This window comes from Corylus avellana, chromosome 9, assembly GCF_965113065.1.
Source record: "Corylus avellana chromosome 9, dhCorAvel1.hap1.2, whole genome shotgun sequence".
Taxonomy (NCBI): Eukaryota; Viridiplantae; Streptophyta; class Magnoliopsida; order Fagales; family Betulaceae; genus Corylus; species Corylus avellana.
This window is the reverse complement of record NC_142498.1, coordinates 2,831,357-2,853,538: the sequence shown is the minus strand read 5'-3', so window position 1 is coordinate 2,853,538 and position 22,182 is coordinate 2,831,357. Positions and strand designations below refer to the sequence as shown.

Here is a 22,182-nt window from a genome sequence, read left to right as displayed (position 1 = left end):
ATGAATATTAATATTATCTTAGATCTAAGATCATGTGATATATCATATATGTTTTATAAGAATAAAATATATAATTATAATATATTGATTAAACAACACAATAACTTATGCAGATATACTATATGATTATATAATGATTAATGATTATGTGATATACCGTATACGATTCCAATTTCCAAAGTATAAACTATCTAATTATAATATTTGTATTAAATGACACAATAATTTGTACGATTATACTATATGATTATATCATATGATAAAATGATTAATGATAATATCATATATTTCTTATTGTATATATATAATAAGAAATATTTATGTGTGTGTGTGTGTGTGTTTGTATTAATATATTTGAAAAAAAAAAAACAAAAAACAAAAAACAAAGGTATATAATATATTTGTTATTATTGAGTAAATGAGTAATGTTGACTATATGTTGTTATTTGTTACTTAATAAAAAATATACGAGCCGAGCCTAATAAGCGAGGCGAACCTTATACGAGCTTGCTCAGGAGCTTAGCCAAGCCGAGCCGAGCTTGCTTCGTTTAATATTCGAACCAGGATTTGTGTTCATGAAACGCTTTATTTAATATTCGAGTCGAGCATGAGCCGAGTTTATGCAAGCCGAGCCCGACCTTGCTTGCGAGACACTTCGCTCATTTAACAGCCCCAACTTGAACCTCCCCTTCATGTGTGAATTCATTTTCTTTCCAAATTATAACTTTTTCTTTTTCTTCTTGTTTTTCAATTTGTTTGTGTGTGGCTGTCGTGCCACGTATCCATTTTAGGTACAAGGCCCAATGCCTTTGTGATTGCATTGATCACGAGTACATGGAGTAATAATATAATGAGAACTAAAGTCCTTGTTGAGTTCTTTCAAATGTGATGTAACTTTTTTTTGAGAAATATGAAATTTTCATTGATGAAATTTCATGAACATAAAACTCTTACATCATAGAGCATACAACTCTGAAAAATCATAGCCAAAAGCTATGAAGATTATAAAGTCATAAAAATGACTTCAAGCTTCCGCCAACCCATGTACAATTACATTTAAGGAACATATCTGTTTCGTGCAGACTAGATCTAAGACAAGGGTAGCCAAAATACAAAACAAAAATAAAAAAACAACTAGAAACTAAAAATCCGATCGTGAGAGTTAAGCCCCCACACCGATTTACTACATCCTCAATTCGAAGGCCAGGACAATAAATCAATCATCAACCCGAAGGTTAGGACAAACAAAAAACAAAAACCCCACAAGCAGCAGTGGTGGAGCTCGTCATCGTAGACATCTCTTCAGAAGACACACCTTGGCCGAAGAAGACAATCAAATCTAAGGTTGAAGATACTATATCTAGATCTAGATCTAGAAACTAGATATAAAGCAATCCGCCAGAAACGGAGATCAGTGGAACCTACAGAGAAGAGATCGAGCACTGCTACCGTGAGAGAGGAGGAGGGAAGATCTAGATCTAGATCTTCCCTCCTCTTGAAGTTCTTCTTGGTGTTGTCTAGAAGAAAAGAGAGAAGAATTCTAGAGAGAATGCAGAGCCTCCACTTAATGTAATGTAGCTTTTAAAATCACTAATATATCAAAATTCAATAATGATCATCTCAAATTTAATCGTGATTTTAAAAGCCACATCACACTTAGGAAGAATTACTCGAGTATATGTGCTTGGTCGTTTAGTAGTTATATTAAGAAAAAAATTGCTAAATATTTAATTACAGAAATAATAATAGATGAAGTTTATTTTATAAAAGACTGTTGTTGATCATAATTTGAAGGAGATGTCAAGTTAATTTTTTTATATTTTTTATACATGTTTATAAAAGCTTTTGTATTAAAAAAATGGTTAATTACATTTTTAGTACTTAGGTTTCAATTCGTATCACATATAGTACCTGACTTATGGGTAAATACCATTTTAGTACCTCTCACCATTTCGTCAACTACATTAACGGACTGCCATTAGGCACCCCCTACGGTCAATTTGGGGGTGGTTTGACAACCCTCATGGACTCTGGAGCTACCCCAAGTAGGGGTGAACAAGTGGTTGTGGTTAATGGTTATTGGCTAAAATTGCTAGCTGCAACCGCAACCGCCTAAGGCGGTTATTGGATTTTAATAATTGTAACCGCCTTGCTTAGGCGGTCAGCGGTTATTCAAACCAATAACCGGCGATTTTATAACTTATTATTATTATTATAATAATATGAGCTTTTGGGCTTTTTTTAGGTGTTTTGGATTTTATGGGCTTATTTTAAATAGTTTTTGGTCAAAGTATTCTAAAAAATAATGAATATGATGAACCCTATCACTAACTCTTATTTAAAACTGTAAAACCCTTTTTTTATAGCGTCATTCCATGTTCGAAGTCTCAAGACGCTCTTTGCTAGGGTTTCATCTCTAGCAAAGCGCGCCGTCGGAGGGGGAGAACCCCTATTCTCCCCCACCCCCCCCCCCCCCCCCCCCATCCTCCCCCTCATCCTCTTCTCCTCCCGCCCAAGAGCTAGCCTATTTACTTGATGTCCCTTGTTTTTTGGGCATTTTCTTCCTCTCTCTCCCTCTCGGCCCCTTTTCTAATTTTAGGGTTTTTTGGAGGCCGATCTTCCGCCCTTCTCCATCCACCGTGCCTGTTGCTGGGTCAGGTTTGGCTCCGGTTCGTGTCCTGCCCAATCGACCGCCTGTCGCCTGGTCCACCTTGCTACCCAGATTCGCCAGTGCCCATTACACCTTTTGCACTGGATCCGTCTCTTCGGATGTGGTTTGATTTCGGTTATCTCCAGCTTTTTATTTTTTTTATTTTGTTTCTGGTTGTTTTATTTCATTTCCTTTATGTCTGTCTTTTGCTGTGTATTTTGATGTGTTGTTTTTGTTGCCTTGCCTGTTTGTCATACTTTGTGGGTGATGTTATTGGGGGATTCACTCAAATTCCCTCTAGTTTGTTTTGTGTGCAACGCCGATCTCCTCTGCGCCCGCTCTGCCACCCACCATCCGTTGTCGGGTCTTTCCTCATGTCCCCCCACGATGAGCTCCAACGCCACCTTTCGTGTCGGTTTCTGACAAGCACGCGATCGGCTTTCTTCCGGCTGCCGTTTCCCGCGTAGTGTGATTCTCAGGTTTTTGTTCTGTTCTGTTGGTTTCCATTTGGTGTTTGTCCGATTTTTTCTATTCTGTTTGTATTTTTGTTTTAGTTTCTTTATTTCCCTGTACGCTTTTATTTCCTGTTTTTTGCTTGTGATAAGACTCTTTCTTCTCTCGATCTGCATGCGTGATACCCTCTAGGTTATTTGCTATGGTCTAAACCTTTGGGTTGTGGATGAGAATGTTACCCTGGCTTTTGGGTTGAGGAAGAAGAGTTTTGGTTGGCGGTTTGTCTACCCTCAGTTTCGAGGAATAAACACTACCTATGCATTAATTTGAGTCTGTTTGGCACAGATCTGTTTTTTAATATGTAGAGTAGTCATAAGTTAGTAGATTGGTTTTGGGTTTGGAATGTAATACGTCATCTATGACGCTTGTAACCTCGTAGCTTTGGCTATTTATGCTTGTAAGAGCTTTATGCTCATCATGATTTTTATGAATAAGATTGATATGGATTCCCTTTCAAAAAAAAAAAAAAAAAAAAGAGTCGTTTTAATTTTATATTTTTAATATAAAATATAGATTTATTTATATTATTATATATAATGGTAAGTTGTTATTAACCACTTTTCCCTACCCTTAAAGCTATTAACCGCCCCGCTCTAAGCCATTTTTTATAACCGCCTACCAAAGCGGTTATGCGGTTATAGTTTGTACACCCCTACCCCAAGACTTTTGGGGGTGGTTTCGGCTCCCCCTCCTTTTGGGCATTGAAACCGGCTGTAGGGGTAGTCGAAACCACTCCCATGACAGTTCGTTTGTTTGGTTGACGAAATGATGACGGGATACTAAATTGGTATTTACCCATAAGTCAAGTATTATCTGTAATACAAAATGAAACCTAGGTGAAAAAAAAAAAAAAAAAAGTGAAAACCTAAGTACTAAAAAAGTAATTAACCATAAAAAAAAGTTCATTTTAAAGGGAATAGATCCTCTCGAGTTCAAATGATTTGGAGATTATCCAATTCTCTATATCATAAGGGTAGAATTGTCAAAAATAATATGAAACGACAATTCTGCCTTTGTGATATTAAGGACCGGATACTCTACACTTCAAAATGAACTGAAAATGATCTTTTTTTGCATTTTAAAGATGAGTTAATAGACATGTAACATTTATATAAGACTTATGACTTAATATAGGATTAAATTTAAGATTTGTCTGTTTTTATTTTCCTTTCCATAAATGCACATAAAAAATCTCTATGTATTTATATATATTTTTTATTTATATAAATTTGAACTCCGAATTCAAAAGATTAAGCCCCGTTTAGTTTACGAAATAGACCCGAAACGGACCTCGGCCTCTGCGACATCAATTTGCATCGGAAGTCACAGATCTCTCTCTCTGAAAATTCAAAGCTTCGTCTGTTGCTGCTGCTCTTCACTGATTCCTCTTCCATTTCCAATTGATCGGGCTACTTACCTTTTTCACGATCTCTCATTCAAATCAACAACACTTGCATACACGTATGTCCTAAGAGAAGTGACTCTCTCTGGTGGAGATGGAGAGTTCACCGGCGGCAATGAAATCGGACAGGCGGTGGAGATCTAAGCCTCTCCAGGCCTCGAAACCCTCGCTTCTGATGGCCTTCTTCTCTTGTGTCGCTTGGCTCTATGTCGCCGGCCGGTTCGTCCCTCTTCCTTGACCGAGACAGAAAATTATAGATTTGAGGTTTTGCTTTGATTTTAATTTCTGGAAAGAGTAATGATAGACGTTTAGGATGTGTTTGGCTGCATATAATTGGAAACTTTGTTGTGGATTCGGGTTCTATGGAAGTCAAATGCGATTCCGGTGTTAGTGGTTCCATGATCCAATCCATGGAAAAAGAGGAAAAAAGAAAAACCGAAATGCAGCGTTTAGTTCGGCTATCTAATTATATATGTTTTACGATTTGTGCATTTTAAATCATTCATACTAATTTTCAGTTTTTTGGTTGTGCGATAATTAGGTTGTGGCAAGATGCAGAGAACAGAAAATTACTTACTAGTCTTCTTGACAAGAACTCCCTCCAGGTCTGTGACTTATTTTTGTTCTCCTCCTTTTGTTAGGCACTGAATTCTGAATCTTGTACTAGGAAATTGAAGTAAGTTAAGAATGATTTCCATTGTATCGGACCTCAAGAAACAAAATTGAGCTCAGTTAAGCTTATTATAAATACTAGAATAAGTCGAGTTTTTCTCCAGGGGGTCTCTATACTTCATTGGGTCTCTCTTGTATAGCTTGTGTGTAATTGGGTCGTGCCCCTTTGTGCTTTTAATGAAATTAATGTACTTATTGAAAAGAATAAGTCGAAGTCGAATTTAATCGTGCGGTTCCCTTTTTTGTTGGGGGATTGAAGAAGGGACTTCATAAGATGAGAAATTATGATTTCTTTTATTTAAAGTTTTCTTACATTTTCCTGGGTTCTGACTTGAGGGACGGTGGCACGTGCTGATGTTTTGTTTCGTCTTCCATTTTTTAATTCAATATCTCTTTAATATGTTTCTGTGTTATTGTTGTTAGAGACCCAAAGTGCTTACAGTTGAAGATAAGCTAATGGTTCTAGGATGCAGGTACCTTTCTTATCTTTCTTATCTTTTAATATATATATATATTTTTTCCCTTTTAATATTTCTTTCTATAGTTTGGTATGTTTCCTTTTGTCACTATATGGTGTTTGTATTGGTATCTGTTTTTAGAGATCTGGAGAGGAGGATTGTGGAAGTTGAGATGGAATTGACTTTGGCGAAGAGTCAAGGGTACCTCAAGAACCAATTGCAGCAAAGTGGGTCTTCTTCTGGCCAAAGGCTTCTTGCTGTTATTGGAGTTTATACTGGATTTGGTAGTCGCTTGAGGCGAAATGTGTTTAGAGGGTCTTGGATGCCTAAAGGTCAGTTGGGATTGCGATGTGCTGATTATGCTCGGTCTATACTTATTCTTTCTTGGATGAATATTAAGCTTCCAACTTTGATTGGCATAGTTTGATTTAAGATAGTCTTTGTCGTTACATACATTTCTTGCTATCTGAATTCCATCACTCTCTTTTGGGACTGGGATGTGCATTGCTTATAAAATTGATCACCAGAAATTTTACATAACTTGATCTTTTCTGTTTTTTTAGATGTATGATGATATTATTAGTGGCAATTTGAAAAGTACATATTGCCTAATGAGTGTTTTTTGACTATTGAAATCAACTTGGGTATAGCTTTGGTGCTTGATATTACCTATTTCACTAGATGCGTGGTCCTAGCCAATAGGTTGAAATGGGTTGTAGAGAAGATTATTTTGAAGCCTTAGAATGCGTTTGTCAGAGGTAGGCAGATCCTTGACTCCGTTCTTATAGCAAATGAATGTTTGGATTGTTGGATTAGATCTAGAGTGCCAGTTGTGCTTTGCAAATAGGATATTGAGAATGCCTACGATCATGTTAGCTTTGAGTTTTTATTAGACCCATTGAGGAGGTGTGGTTTTAGGGGGAAATGGCGTAATTGGATAGCGCATTGTATTTCTTCAGTGTGCCTTTTCTGTTTTGGTGAATGACACTCATTCTGGTGTCTGTAGTAGTTCTCATGGTTTTGAACTTTTGAGACATGGTGATCATTTGTCTCCTTTGCCTTTTTTCCTTGTTATAGAGGCTCTGGCTAAAATGCTTTAAGTTATGGTAGATGGAGGCTGACCAATCAAGACATAGTTGACATTTCAGCATGACATATTATATTTAAGCAAGCTCGTGAGGATTCTTTTTGTAATATTCTATATAGTCGACATATATGAGGCCTTAATTTATGATGCTTCGACATTTACTGATCTTGTCTGTTCTCCTTTTACTTTTAATTAATTGCTTATTTATCTCTATCACTTATTCTTATATGAATTTCCAAATGTTGTATGACATGTCGAACATTATCAGCCCCATATTGGGATATGCCTTTCTTTTTAAACAATGTGTTACAGGCACCATTTTGGCTTTTCCAGGTGATGAATTGAGAAAACTTGAAGAAAGAGGAGTGGTCATTCGCTTTGTAGTTGGTCGGAGGTTTTTCCAAAAAAACTTAATCCTTAAAATAGTATATGCTTTCTTGTATTGTACATTTACTTGTTTGGTTGGTTCTTTTGGAACTACCAGCTCTACATTTTGGTAGGAGAATGGGACAAAGTTCTCTTTTATATATATATAATTTTTCTTTTTTTCACTTTGAAACTGGCAGTGCCAATCGAGGTGATAGCTTAGATCGCAATATTGACGAGGAAAATCGCTCAACAAAGGATTTCTTGATTCTTGTAAGTTATAGATTCAAATGTTAGTACAATTCAAGTGGTCAGTCTTCTACCTTTGATTATATGAACTGACATATAACGATATTGCCATGTACACCAATTCTTTGCATATAAAATTAAACTTCTAATGGAAAAGAAACTTTTGATTTCTTTAAGTTGTACGTACTTGCTCAAGTTTGAGTAGCTTTCCTCTCATTTTATATCTTTATGAACATGCAAATCATAGAGTTTAAACATACATGTTTCTTTGATAATATATTAGGAAGGTCATGAGGAGGCTCAAGAAGAGCTGCCCAAGAAAGCAAAGTTTTTCTTCAGTACTGCAGTTCAAAAATGGGATGCAGAATTTTATGTAAAAGTTGATGACAATATAGGCCTGGATCTTGGTAATTTTTTATGTACTATTTGTCCAGATCATCACAACTTTGTAAATTCTGATTTTTTGATATATCATTTGCACTGTTTTCTGGTCTGGCAGAGGGGTTAATTGGACTTCTTGATCGTCGTCGTGGTCAAGCTGGTGCTTACATTGGGTGCATGAAGTCAGGAGATGTGATATCTGACGAGTATATGCCCTATTATATTTTCTTCAGCTTCATTGTGATTGCTTGTCTTACCTCATCCATGATAGATATTAACATATGCACTCTTACTGATTTATAAGAACTCTAAATCTTAATTGAAGCTTTTCAAATTATCTTCCCAAGCTGTGCAGAATAATTATATGTGGCATGCTTATATTCTTGTCCTTCTAAAAAATGGTAGGGATTAATTGAAATTTTTGATAAAAGTATATATCTTTTAAAGGATCTTGATTGAGTATCTGAAAATTATGTTGAAATAAGCTTTTCAGCATCTAAAATTGTTGTTCATTTTCAGGGGAAAGGCTTGGTATGAACCTGATTGGTGGAAATTTGGCGATGAGAAATCGTAAGTGATCTAGCTAGTAGCTAGTGGATGAGAACAAGTGTGGATATTCAATTTTTTATATTTGGTATTCATAGATCTTTGTGCATTATAAGTGTGCAATGCTTTTTTATTTGGCTTAATTTTTTGTTAATAGTTTGCGATCTAACTGTATTACTCTAAATTAAACCAATTTTTTTCAAAAATTTTATTTTAACCCTTAAATTTGTTTTTTATTAAAAAAAGAAAGGAAAGCCTAGAATTCAAGGGGTGGCCGGCAACCCCTTGGCAGGACCTGGGGGTGGTCGCACCACCCTCGGAGCACCTTGGGCTGGACCCCCGAGGTGCCTTGCACCACCCCCGTTGGATTTGGGGGCCACCCCCGAGGCTCATCGAGGGTGGCCTGGCCACCTCCGATGGAGGACGCGGCCACCCCCACTATGTTTAGGGGGTGGCCGCGGCCTCCCCCGTTGCCATCGATGGTGGCCCGCCACCCCCAAATCCACCGGGGGTGGTGCGACCACCCCCAAGTCTTGCCAGGGCGTGGCCAGCCACCCCTGCAATTCTAGGTTTTCTCTTTTTTTATTTTTATTTTTATTTTTAATTTTTTTTTTTTTAAATAAGGGTGGGTTTTTGGTAATTTTAGTTCAACTCCAATTATAATATATATGTTGTTACCAAACTAAAGAATAGGAATAATTATTTTATTCCACTGTCCTCTATTCTTAGTAATAGCTATTCATTTTCCTAATGGAATACTCAATCCGCGAACCAAACGTGCCCTTAGTGGCTTAGTGTTTTTCTATGTTTCCTTGCCTTATTTACAGCTAATGAAGTCTTAATCATTCAGAACATATAAAAAAAAAAAAAAAAAAAATCAGCTGTAGTAACTTGTGAAATTAAGAGTGGCCTTCACGATAGCGTTAGACATGAATATTTGATAAATGTAAAGCATTGATAATCTTGGAGTAATTGGCTTTAAAAAAAAAAAAAAATCATATGAAGAAGCGGGCTTTATTATACAATACTCACTTGAACAGTCTGCAATGCAGCTTCACAATCGTCCTCACCCTTAATCATTGTCTGACTTGAAGGAGTTGACAGTGGCGTGTTTGTTTGCTGCATGATATGATAATTATTTCTTAGGATGCTGGGAGGACTGAAAATAGTTCTCACAAACTAGTCTGCATCTGTCCTCCTTTAGCGATCAATTATGTAGTTGACGGTTCTCTTTTTGATGGTGCCTCCTTGCTGCTCCAATTGCTGTGATACTAAACTTGATTAATTACTTTTCTTAATCAGGTACTTCCGACATGCATCTGGAGCTCTTCTTATCCTCTCCAAGAATTTAGCTGAGTATATTAACATAAACAGGTTAGTTGCCAGTGCCTTAACTGGGAAAACAGGGTCTGGTTCAATAGGCAATTCTGTTTTAAGTTTCGAGCTAAGGTTAGGTTGTGTCGGCTTACTCTAATTTGCTGATGATAAGAACCTCAAGATCTAAATCTATTTGAAAATTGGAACTTGATGGTCTGTCCAATTGGTGTGTCCATGACTCTCATTTGTTGTCAACTTGCATACTTTGAAAGTTTGCAATGATGTGCTTGTAAGTCCAAAGTGATAAAAGAATTGATTTTCAGTTTAAATCATGAGCAGGTAAGCTGCTTATAGTTTTATTATAAGCTAACCTGTATAGACCTTGGTGTTGAGCAGTTTCATTTCCTATATTGCATCATTTCTTTCCGTCCGCTGTATTAAACTGTAGTTGCTGAATGTAGTATTACATTTTAATCATTATATACGAGTTTGAAACTCATTTCATTCTCCTTGTCGTATCCAGTGCATCTCTTAAGGCTTATGCTCATGACGATATATCAGTGGGTTCATGGATGATGGGTCTCCAATCAACTTACATAGATGACAATCGCCTTTGCTGCAGTAGCATTAGACAAGGTGAGCTTGCTGCAATGCTTAAATTTTAATAGAGTTGGTAGTTTATTTAACATTTTCAAATTGTTAACACGAAATTCTTTATGGAAAATATAGAGTAGGCGAAAATCGATTCTTATATTGACGACTCTAAATAGAAAAAAAACCTTAAAGAAAGAGTCTAAATCACAGAACCATCTTTGAAACATAGGGTCTGAGCAGGTTTGGGGTCTGTCTTAATAATTGTGTTCAAAAGAAGTTTAACCATCATTTTTAAGACATGTTTACCAGCAATGTGTAACTTGTGTTTAATGTTCTTCTGTCGTATTTCCAGACAAGGTGTGTTCCCTGGCTTGATCAGAGGAAATAGCTTCTTATCAGGAAAATCCGCGCAACTTCCTTTTCGGTATATTCATTCAGCAAGTTTTGCATGAGCCACATCATTACTTTCCGAACATTTGTACACATTTGTTGCATCCGCTTGTCTCGAGGTATTTGTGTCTCACATTAGCAAGATTACTCTCTTGGATCAGAAGAGTGGCAGCAATTTTTATAGGGGGAATACATTTACCGAACCGTCCTCCCCCATTGGTGCCTCTATTTGAGCTTAAGTGAAGTTGGATGCAACTGTATAAACTCGATGAAATATTTCATGTAATTTAGTCAAAAAAAAGGAAAGCTTCTGTTTCCTTCCAATTATGCCTGTGCATTCTTTCTCTGAAGTTAATCCAGAGTTGAGCTATAGCAATGTTTCCAGTTGTATAATTTAATTGATTTGTTAACTTCCCATGCTGTGCAAATTTGCAAGAGACGTCTACATCCCATATTTGAATATCGTTTTCTGATTGTTTGATCGGGCCAAATTTTTGTTTGGCTTCATGTAAATTTTCGAGATCTACGAGATGGAAAAAGGCCATAGGGATTAGGGGATTTGTCAACAAAACTATTCCAGAAAACGCTATTAAATACCAATGAAACATCCTTTAGACCAATGTATGCATTTGGCTCCTGTCTTTCGTAATGCTTATAAAATAAGCATACTTGGAAAAATTTAATGTGAAGCATGTTCTAACGATTCTGTTGAGGAAAGTAGAGTAATCTAGGGGTTTTTTTTAGCAGTACTTTAAAGAAATGTGGCCAAAATAAAGGTGGACGAAAATTTTGCTGTATTCCCTCGTATGAGATGACCAAATATACCCAACAAGTGACTGCTCTCTTTGATTCAGATCAGTTGTGTTCTATTGAAATTATACTTTGATAATGGTTGTTACATTAAATAAATCAATTATCTTCTTAAACTGGTTGACCCACTTTATTTTAAAGGAGCAGAACTCCATAGCAAATTTTACAAATTTGATAGTGTATATAATGTCATTTAAAAGACGGTTTGATGTAACAAAACAAAATTTTAAGGGTAAAATGATACTTCTCATTTCTCCCTAAAAATGTTTAGGAGCCTATACCATTTCAATGGTTCACAATCTCATGAAATTGGCAATTGAGCTCCTAATCATCATCAAAGACATCTTATCTTTCTAAGAGGATTATTGCTATATAATTTTGGGTGATATTTAATCCTATGCACCATACATTTATTTTACATAGTCGATGTGATATTGTCTATCAGTATTTATTAAATAATCAACAAAATACGATAATAGTAGAATAAATTCTTATTTTTTTTTTCTCTAACTTGATTATTTGGAGGGTGGGGAGAACCCTTTATGGACCCATTTGATGAACCACATAAAAATTATCTCATATAGAATTACTAGTAGCAAAACCTCTATCCAATTCCAGGGGTACCAAAAGCTTAAACCCCAAAACGACAGCGAAGCGGAGAGCAGAACCACCGAAACAGCCAAAATGGCTACGCTTCTCAAGTTCTACAGACCTTTCTTCCCAATCCGATTCCCCAACTCGGTACGGACGATTCGACTCACATCCCACCACTCGCACACTCTCTTCTTCAAGCCGAAGCCCAAAAAGAGCAGCCTTATCCGTTGTACTCGTCTCAGTTCTCTGAGCTCGCCTCAGCCTTCGGTTCCGTCGTCATCGACGGAGCTGTGGCTGTACAACACGATGAGCAAGAAGAAGCAAGTGTTCAAGCCCAAAGTGGAGGGTCTGGTGGGCATGTACGTGTGCGGAGTCACCGCTTACGATCTCAGCCATATCGGCCACGCTCGCGTCTATGTCACTTTTGATGTTCTCTACAGGTCCTCACTTCCATCTCTCTATTTCTTTCCATATATTTGTGTCTATATATATATAGAAACTACGTGTTTGTGCATTTGGGTTTTGGTAATGTGTTTATGTGTTTGTGTTTAGGCAGATATCTTAGGCATTTGGGGTGTGAAGTCCGTTATGTTCGGAATTTCACCGATGTGGACGACAAGGTGAGCTGAAATTGCCCAGTTAGCTTACGCTTAAGAATTACAAATTTTAGCATTGATTTTGCTTTCTGCGTAGTAAATTGTGTGATGGACTTGTTGGGATTTCGAATAAAATGTGATAAGAGATTGCTTGGTTAGCCATGCATACTTATTGGCTTTGTATCTGAACGTGTATGAATCCATTTGGTTGGGCTTTCCCTTCTGTTGAATAGACTTTGGTTTGATCACTAAGATTGCGTTTGGCCAGGCGATTTTGGAGGCCAAAAGCTCCTTTTTAAACAAAATCGTGGGAGTGTGTTTGAAAAAAAAAAATTGGTGGCTTGAAAACGTAGAAAAATTCACGTTTTAAAAGACAAAAGCCAAACTGTGAGTTTTGAAACCGATAAACCAAACAGACACTAAATGGTCATGAAAAATGTAATTGCCGGAGTCGGGTGTTAATTTGGCTTCACATATGCAGATTAAGCTTTTTGTAGTTTTAGGAGTTCTGAAATAAGTGCTTTCTTGAGTTCCAATTTAAGATTGACGAATGAAGTTTAATAAATGTAGCATCTAAACGTTGAACTAACTTGAAGATCAAGACTTCTCTCCCCCGCCCTCCAAATGTCAAGTGCGCTTAAATGTTGGATGTGTTCTCTTGATATCTGATCTGTATGACTTATTTGTCTGCATTCTATCGCTTGAGCCATCTAATTCTTTGTTATATGCATCTTTCATTACATCTCTCGATTATTTGTCTGTTACTGTCCTGTTAGACAATGATGTAATTTGGGTTGTAGCTCTTCATGTGTCAATCAGGTTTTGATATTATTGTGCTACAAGAACTGGATACCAAATACCAACTTCTCTTCATATTGGTATGACAGGATAGCTGAGTCTGCACTTTTCAAATTCTGTAGATAATTGCTCGGGCAAATAAATTGGGGGAGGATCCAATCAGTTTGAGCAGACGCTACTGCGAAGAGTTTCGTCAAGATATGATATATCTTCATTGCCTGCCACCTTCTGTTGAACCGCGAGTATCAGATCACATGCCCCAAATCATTGACATGATCAAGCAGGTGCCTTTTTGATTTTGACCCCTTTTTGTAGCATTATCATAAAATGTACAGATTCTGCATTAACCTTGAGACCGTTGATTAAATTATCTATTGTCTCACGGTTCTACATGTTATTGACTTGTTAGTATAATGGTAATGTGAATGTATTCTGCAGTAACTTCACACACTTTCCTCTAAATTATCTTTTGATTTCAAGGAGTGTATTTGTATCTGTTATATAGTCCTCTTGCATTCTTGGATGCTTTTCCTTGAAATATTAGATATGTTAATTTTAATTCATTGACACACTTCTTGGCAGATTCTTGATAATGGGTATGCCTACAGCGTTGATGGGGACGTGTACTTCAATGTAGACAAGTTTCCTGAATATGGACGATTATCTGGGCGAAATTTAGAAGATAATCGAGCTGGTGAGCGGGTTGCTGTGGACTCAAGGAAGAAAAATCCTGCTGATTTTGCTTTATGGAAGGTAAGTGTCCGTTACAATTATGGAAAAAGCGCGTGCATGATGAATACAAATTATTGAAAAATTAGAATTGATAAATCTGACCTTTTATGCTTACTCTTAGCAGATCTGTAAGGGAGTCGGGTTTGTAGATTTCATATTTGTGCATGTGTGTGCGTGTGTGCACATACATGTTTATGTGTGGTTTGATGATGCACTCACACATGTAACATGTTGTGAATACTGGTTGACTTGGAGGTCTACATCTATGTTGCATGTGATCAAGACAATAAATTTTGATTTAAAGATTTTTTAATGTGAAATGCACTAAGTTTCTGTAACTAAATGATTCTATAGGAAATAGACTAGATATATGAAAATTTGTTGGTAAATTTTGACATTTTTTGGTATTGGCAAATCATCACTGCTGCTCTCCACATCGGTTATTGTTCTGATTGATCCATTCCCCTTGTAATATCATTTGGTTTGTGTATTTAGCCTGACTTCTCTGTTATCTTCAATACTAGAGGCGCATGGATAGAAGCTGGTTAACTTTATTCTTTATCATGTTTGCATCCAAGCTTCAGTTCAGAATTAGTTGAAAGTTTATAAGAGTTCATAATATTTTGCAGGCTGCAAAGGAGGGAGAGCCATGTTGGGAGAGCCCATGGGGTCTTGGAAGACCTGGATGGCATATTGAGTGTAGTGCCATGAGTGCTGCTTATCTTGGTTACTCTTTTGACATCCATGGTGGCGGAATGGACCTTGTGTTTCCCCACCACGAAAACGAAATTGCTCAGAGTTGTGCTGCATGTAAACAGAGCAATATAAGCTACTGGATACACAACGGCTTTGTAACCGTTGACTCTGAGAAAATGTCCAAATCCCTTGGAAACTTCTTTACAATTCGGCAGGTAAAGGATTCTATCTGGTTTAGAGCAATCAATTGTTTTCCTATATTTGTTTTATGTTATGACAACTGACTTTATCATCTTCTTTGAGTCCTTCGGTTTTTGCATTAGCGTCAATTTTGGAATCATCCCTATTGTGTAAGAATTAATGTTTTCACAGGTTATAGACCTCTACCATCCACTGGCCTTGAGACTTTTCTTGATGGGGACCCACTACCGATCTCCAATCAACTACTCTGATGGACAGCTTGAAAGTGCTTCAGATCGTATTTTCTACATTTATCAGGTACCGAAGATCTGATTGCCTTTCAACAAGAAGAACCCACCCCCATCCTCTCTCTCTCTCTCTCTCAGGGTGAATCACCCCGACGTTGTTGATCACATTTATTTTTTTATTCATTATTTTCCTTCAATTTTGAGTCAAACTCTTTATTTGGACCAATCTGCTGTGGTTATTAGTCTGATTGGTCCTTGATGAAAGACACCATTACTTTTTAGGGATTCCTTGGGTTTAGTTTCCAGTGATGCAATGCAGCATTTCAACTTATTTTGAGAAAATGTTATGCTCTTCTTGAATTTCCCAGCACTTTAGATTTGAGACAAATGAGATTCTTTTCTTGAATTTCCCAACACTGTAGATTTAAGACAAATGAGACGAAGAATACTTTAATAATAAATAATCTCATAGACAGATTTCACATGTCACATGTTTTCTGATGGTTTCTTGTTAAAATCACACTTTCTACTGCTTTTCATCTTCATGAGATCTAATTGACTGCAGACGTTGCATGATTGTGAGAATGTTCTAAGTCCAAATGAGGTGGCCATTCGAGTGGATTTGATCCCACCTGATACTGCAAATTGCGTCAATAACTTCCAAAACATTTTTGAGGCCTCTATGTCAGATGATCTTCATACTTCTGTTGTTATGGCTGCAATATCTGACCCATTAAAGACCATCAATGATCTCCTACATACCCGTAAGGTATTGTATTTCATTTACACATGTTTATTGGTATCAATATGCAACTTTGTTATGCTTATTTCATTTTGATTGATTGTATTGTGTACGTCTTGGAAGAAACTCACAGGATGGGATATTGGTTTGTATTTTGGCATGAAAATAAGTTTGAGTTGGTTTGACATTAGACAGAAGTGAGGGTTTCAAGCATTGTTAATAACTTAATTTGAGTTGACAATCGAACCTGAATCCCATGTCCATGATTTCAACCTGAGAAACTAACTTGTTCGTGACCAATTTAAGGGTCTTATTTGGACCCCGCCAAATTGCCGCCATAATTTTTGCAGTAAATTTCATTCCTTATTGAGATTCTTTACTCTGTTGCTTCTCCCTGCAGTATTATTGATGTGCTTATTTCTTGATATTGGTATGATATGATTCCTACTTCTCTTGCGTTGTATCCTGTGTAACTGAATGATCCTAGCAGGGGAAGAAGCAAGATTTGCGAATGGAATCTCTTGCAGCTTTGGAAAGGATAATCAGGAATGTTCTGACTGTTTTAGGATTGATGCCTACAAGTTACTCAGAGGTACAGAAGATTCATGTTAGGAGACTGCTCTCTGTTTCATTATGACAATGTTTACTCGTTCTATTTCTCAACTATTTCACACTTCTTTTTAAATGATCTCAAATATATGAATGGTTTGGGACGTGATGTTCCTCATATATTGCTAATGTTAGCTGTTTGCGTATTTTATAGTTAAGATTTACTTTCTTTTGCTACAGGTTTTGCAGCAGCTGAGGGAAAAGGCTTTGAAGCGTGCTAAGTTGACAGAAGACCAAGTCTTGAAAAAAATAGAAGAAAGGACCACAGCAAGAAGGAACAAGGAGTATGAAAAATCTGATTCAATTAGGAAAGATTTAGCTGCCGTTGGAATTGCTCTTATGGACAGCGGTGAAGGTACTACTTGGAGACCCGCTGTTCCACTCGCACTTCAAGAGCAGCAGGTGACGGCAACTTGAACGGCTTCTAGGTTTGCATTTTTTAACTAATTATTGTGATGCTGTGTGTAAGATTTGGGTGTATGCAGTTTTTCTCCCAGGCATTTAAGGAATATGTTCAATTGTGGGTAGATATTAAAAAAAAAAAACACAATTTTTCATTGATGCATTTTACATCGAAACAAACACAACTCCCCCCTGTAAATCTCTCTTCTCAATGAACATGTAAACATTTCATTTTTGGGTTTCTTCATCTTAGAGAATAAGATTAAAAAGAATGCACGAATTTTTCACATCTTGTTGGTATACTTGAAAGTGGGATTTGATCAATTTACTTACAGGCAGAGAAGTTAATATAAGGTATTTGAGCAAATACAATAGAGAAAGGAGCAATAGCTATTGGATGTGATTCATTTACATGTATTGGTTCCAAGGGTGGAATATCCCCATTTGAATCTACACCAAGTGTTTTCCCATTTAGAAGCATTGTTCGACTGTGTAAATCCCCATCTTTTGCTGTCAAGTGGTATTCTTCTCTTGTAACCTTACGATTTACAGCAAATTTTGTTCTTGGACTTCGATTTTCTGGTGTAGTTGAAGTCATGAGGCTGCTGCTAGCATTTTCAGTCGACACACGCACGTGAAATGTACTGTTACCATCTAGGTTGATCAGAAGCAACGTGATTCCTTGCTGCACATGCAGCAATGGAAACTCAATGAATCAACAATTTTTTTTTTAATTATTATTATTATTTTTTTCTGCTAGCTGTAGATTGTACTAACCGTTTTCTTTGAACAGTGAGCATAAGCGCGTATTTTACTTGTTCCCGAGAAGCTTGTGGGCAGAACGTTGTTTCCCATTAAGCGGTGAAAAAGAAGGGCACTGAAATAGAACAGTTATTTATTAGCTCTTTAAATAAAATCCTAACAAAATTTTCTTCTAAATTGAGTCGACGAAGATTTTATCAATCTAGTATATTAAATAGGGCCGGTAATTTTTAACACGACCTCTCCTCTGAGTCCGATACAAAATTAGTATGTTAAGAATGAGAGGTCTGACCCGTTTAAATAAACTGATTGAGTTAGAGTTGACTTATATAATTTTATACTCATGTTTTGACACGATCTAAACTCGACATTATAGTTGACAATTTTTGACACGATGCGAATTTGACACGAATCCAACTTAATTACATGTTTGATTCGTTTAATTAGATAATCAGAGGCCTATCTATTTTTATACTAATGCTTCAACACGACCTGAAGCCGAAATGTAAACACGAATTACTAATGCTAGAATGGAGAAAGATTTTGTTCAACCCAAAATTTGAAGAATAACCTGTAGTAATCAGGATTTGGAGCAAAGGTGGAAGTGTCGAGTAGGCCATAGTTTCCACCAATCAATGTTTGTCTACAGTATGTTTTGGTATCAAAAGATGATGCCATTCCAAGCTGGTCCAAATACCTGGTTGTATATTCAATGAAAAATAATAAAGATTACTATCAAAAACAGGGGAAAAAAGAGAGATTAAAATCATGAAAGAAAAGAGTTATAGAGAAAGTAATTAGCAAAGTAATTACCAGAAACTAAAAACAAATGCATTAGTGACAAGATTATGGCCACTATTATAAGCCCCCCCTGCTTCCCCAACCCATGCAACCGCTTGAGTCCCAGTACTCTTCAGAATGCTTTGAATTCTTCCAAAAGTATTGGATATGCTGTCAAGTGTAGATGGATTGAGGATCTCCTCAATAAGGTGATCATTACTGCCTATATTTGAGAGAACAGAAACAAATATTATGAGTAAAAATGCTCTAGAAAGAGTACTGGTTAACAAGTAAGGTTAAAACATGAAATATTTACGGGTCGTGTTGAAATATGGATATAAAACTATATAGGTTTACTATAACTCGGTGAATTTAATTAAATGGGTTGAACTCTTCAATCTTAACTCGCTAATTTCATGTTGAGTTCATGTCAAATTTGTAAATCATGTAAAAAATTAGGTGTTTTGAGATAATGGTGATTTACCTGGACCAAGGCTGTAAATATGGTGGGTAACAACTTGAAGAGTTTTAGGTGTTTTCTCTATGAATGCTGTGAACCAGTTTGCGTCAAAGAAACCTCCTGGAGCTATCACTTGGGGTTTTACTTCAAAACCAGCATAAATATCGTCCACTATCTTTTGGAGAGAGTTTAGGTCGGCTGCATACTGATCTGATGAAACCCTAGTTCCAACTCCACCTCCACTCACTTCATTTCCTGAAAAAGGAACCACAATTTTATATATATGGGCATTATGAAACCTTCGACGACAAGAATGTGTTCGGCACTGTGATTTTGCAAGACAAAAATTGTGATTTTACAAAACGCTTAATTGTGTTTTTAAAAAATGAACGTTTTGAAATCGTTAATCCAAACTAACTCTAAATTTGAAAAGATAATATATTGAAAATGATAGTTAAAGTGTGAACTCAAGACGTCTGTCTATTATGATATTATATTAAATTACCAGTTAACTCAATATGTGCATAAGAGTTCTTACCAAGCTCCCAACCATGAATGGTATATCCCTTGCTGACAGTATATCGTATAAGAGACTCAGCATCACTGGAATTCCAAACTCCTACAGCACCTTGGGAATCTATAGTCTTTCCTCTTAGTTCATTCAGGCCAAAAACAACAACTGCCCTGGATTTCAAAACTGCTCATCTTAACAAAACGAATTTCTTGAAGGAAAAGCACAAAGAATTTTCTTCCAAACTGGGAAAGAATTTTTTCAACCCAATCTATTAAATTGCCATATGTTTTTAGAGCACGTGATTCTTACATGCATTTTTAACCGAGCATGTGAAAACGGATGTCAGTTTATTAGATTGACATCTGTCCTCAGAGTGTACGAATCTCACATGCATTTTTTAACAAAGCATGTGAAAACAGATGCTGGTTTATTAGATTGACATCAGTCCTTAGAGCATGTAATCTTCACGTGCATTTTTAACCGAGCCTATGAAAACAGATATCAGTTTTACCCGGTTTTGTTGAAGAAAATGTTGAGTTGGTCCCAGCGAGAGAGAGGCAAACAGCCTTGAGAGAAGCCTAAAAACTCAGAGCTATTTTTGACAAATGGGCTGCAGGGTTCCGGATTGCCTTCTCTTTCGTATATCACTTTGTCTTGTAAGGTGCCCCCTACTCTAAGTTTTAGGGGAGAAAATGCTGCAAATAATACAATCGAACCCCATATATATAAGTAGGAGTATTTATTTATTTATTTATTTGTTATTATTATTATTATTTTTTTAAGTTTATGTGAAGTGACTACTTTACCTTTGATCGCATTCTTTAGTATTGTGTTGTTAAGGTCCTACCAAAACAAAACATGACACAAATTAGAATAAGAACAAAAAAACCAAAAAAAAAGAAAAAAAAAAGACAATTTTATTTCGAACTGGGTCAATGAAAATTATTTTAATCCATTTTATTATATTGACATATGTTTTTAACGCACGTGATTCTTACACATGTTTTAAAAATAACATTAATTTTATTAAAAATATAAATGAGAATCACGTATTTTAAAAATATATGTAAGTTTGTATGAGCTAATTTTTTTTTTTTTTTTTTAATTATCTATGTTTTATTATATATATAATGCAATTCAAAGGAGAGAGGGAAGTGGGGTATTTATTTACTCTTTGAGAGTTAGCCACGAAGACTTCTCATGGTCAATTTATTACTCTATTAAATTGACTATGGAAAGTCTCCGTGGAAGTCACTTTTAGTCCCAGCCATTCTTAATTGGTGGATTAGTGACATCCACGTTCTCCCAACAGTACTCACCATGACATTTTGTCTTTTTTAGTAGTACTATTTTCAGTAATCTACTAAGATGATCGATGTATAGTTGAGATGACGTAACAGTAAAAATTTATTAATTTTTTTTACTAACGCTGATAAAATAACTATTTTTTACTGTTATATCATAAAAATATATTACAGTCTTACAACAGTTTACTAAATATCGTTACTTGTGTTTGAATCTAAATTTTTAAGGGTAGCAATTGCCTCCCTTAGAAAAAACCTATTTGGTCAAAGAAAGGAAGAACTAGTAAAGAGAATGATAAAGACTAATTCTTATATGAACAATATAAGTTTTGTTTGCTTCATCTCCAATAAAACCAAAAAAAAAAAAAAAACGGTAAAGATTACAAGATTCGTGAAGAACTTTAGTTATTTTTTCACCGGAGGTAAACCAAACTTGAATGATGACAAAGCCGAGAAATTACAAAAAAATAAAATAAAAAGAGGAGGTTAAGGATGATATTGGACTTACTAGATTAAGTATAGAAGCTTGACCCCAGCTACAGGTTCCATAGTCACATTTCTCAGGAGGCCACCAATCCAGAGTGGCACAAACGAAATCATCATCTATTTTTCCGATTGATGTTGTTCCATTTACAAAGACGATGCCTTCAATGATGTTTCCAGGCCCTGTCGTGCTGTGTGAATCCACAGAGATGCTGTGAATGAGCCAGTAAAGGCAGAAACACACAAGAAATAGTAGAAACAGAGAACCCATCCCATAGAACACTGCTTTCCGCTTGCGCAGTCTTGTTAGAGAAACCCCTAACATGGCTATATATATATATATATATAGAGATAGAGAGAAAGAGAGGGAAGGAGAGAGAGAAATTGTCTGTAGATGAAACAATTGTAAATATATGGGAGTGTGAGAGAAAACAGAGGCAAACAGAGAGAGAGAGACAGAGAGAGAGTTGATTACAAGTTTCAAAATCAACGGCTGAAGTAGAAGGATAAATTTATGTTCTGTGCTGAGCACTAGTCTAAACTGCTGCATATTTGTCATTGCCCACCTCAATAAAGAAGACCCAAGTTGTCAATGTTGCGTGATTATTAGAACAAAAAAAAGCAGAGGACACCTCCACCAGACCCACATAAAATTAATGCAGAATGAAGGAAAACCCTCCACCAGACCACATAATTAAGCTAAGACAATCCCAAAAACAAACCCCATTTAAGGTTTCTAAAAGAATACAGTGGAGAGATTGAAATCATCACTTGTTTCGTTCAGAAGCTCTGAGCCGATAAAAAAGAATAAATTTACTCATTTAATCATTACTGTAATACACTCTTT

At 36.2% G+C, this 22,182-nt stretch overlaps 3 protein-coding genes across 7 annotated transcripts; 2 read left to right on the top strand and 1 right to left on the bottom strand.

Annotated features, from left to right (window-relative positions):
• Positions 1 to 4,417: 4,417 nt before the first annotated feature.
• Positions 4,418 to 11,098, top strand: LOC132191146 (hydroxyproline O-galactosyltransferase HPGT3). 3 transcript variants are annotated; one of them, XM_059606165.2, is made up of 12 exons: positions 4,418 to 4,784; positions 5,107 to 5,170; positions 5,661 to 5,710; positions 5,837 to 6,027; positions 7,116 to 7,176; positions 7,349 to 7,421; positions 7,681 to 7,804; positions 7,897 to 7,984; positions 8,298 to 8,348; positions 9,627 to 9,698; positions 10,165 to 10,277; positions 10,588 to 11,098. In XM_059606165.2, exons 1-12 carry the CDS (start codon positions 4,660 to 4,662, stop codon positions 10,608 to 10,610), a joined length of 1,035 nt encoding a protein of 344 aa, XP_059462148.2. In that variant the 5' UTR covers positions 4,418 to 4,659; the 3' UTR covers positions 10,611 to 11,098. The 3 variants fall into 3 exon arrangements, with proteins under 3 accessions (XP_059462148.2, XP_088375499.1, XP_059462149.2); XM_059606166.2 differs by having other exon boundaries at positions 4,741 to 4,829; XM_088519373.1 differs by lacking the exon at positions 10,588 to 11,098 and having other exon boundaries at positions 10,165 to 10,306.
• A 929-nt stretch (positions 11,099 to 12,027) lies between these two features.
• Positions 12,028 to 17,273, top strand: LOC132191143 (Cysteinyl-tRNA synthetase, class Ia family protein). 3 transcript variants are annotated; one of them, XM_059606162.2, is made up of 10 exons: positions 12,356 to 12,469; positions 12,586 to 12,649; positions 13,426 to 13,444; positions 13,546 to 13,707; positions 14,006 to 14,176; positions 14,785 to 15,066; positions 15,224 to 15,349; positions 15,845 to 16,048; positions 16,512 to 16,613; positions 16,811 to 17,273. In XM_059606162.2, the coding sequence occupies exons 1-10, from the start codon at positions 12,445 to 12,447 to the stop codon at positions 17,045 to 17,047; spliced, it is 1,392 nt and encodes a 463-aa protein (XP_059462145.1). In that variant the 5' UTR covers positions 12,356 to 12,444; the 3' UTR covers positions 17,048 to 17,273. The 3 variants fall into 3 exon arrangements, with proteins under 3 accessions (XP_059462144.1, XP_059462145.1, XP_059462146.1); XM_059606161.2 differs by lacking the exon at positions 13,426 to 13,444 and having other exon boundaries at positions 12,028 to 12,469; XM_059606163.2 differs by lacking the exon at positions 13,426 to 13,444 and having other exon boundaries at positions 12,582 to 12,649.
• Positions 17,274 to 17,340: 67 nt separating this feature from the next.
• On the bottom strand, positions 17,341 to 21,915 carry LOC132191144 (heparanase-like protein 3). The gene is made up of 9 exons (XM_059606164.2): positions 21,361 to 21,915; positions 20,355 to 20,391; positions 20,060 to 20,243; positions 19,573 to 19,718; positions 19,059 to 19,289; positions 18,608 to 18,797; positions 18,366 to 18,491; positions 17,810 to 17,909; positions 17,341 to 17,717 (listed from the first exon to the last, which is right to left on the bottom strand). Exons 1-9 carry the CDS (start codon positions 21,892 to 21,894, stop codon positions 17,358 to 17,360), a joined length of 1,908 nt encoding a protein of 635 aa, XP_059462147.2. The 5' UTR covers positions 21,895 to 21,915; the 3' UTR covers positions 17,341 to 17,357.
• Between the last annotated feature and the right edge of the window lie 267 nt (positions 21,916 to 22,182).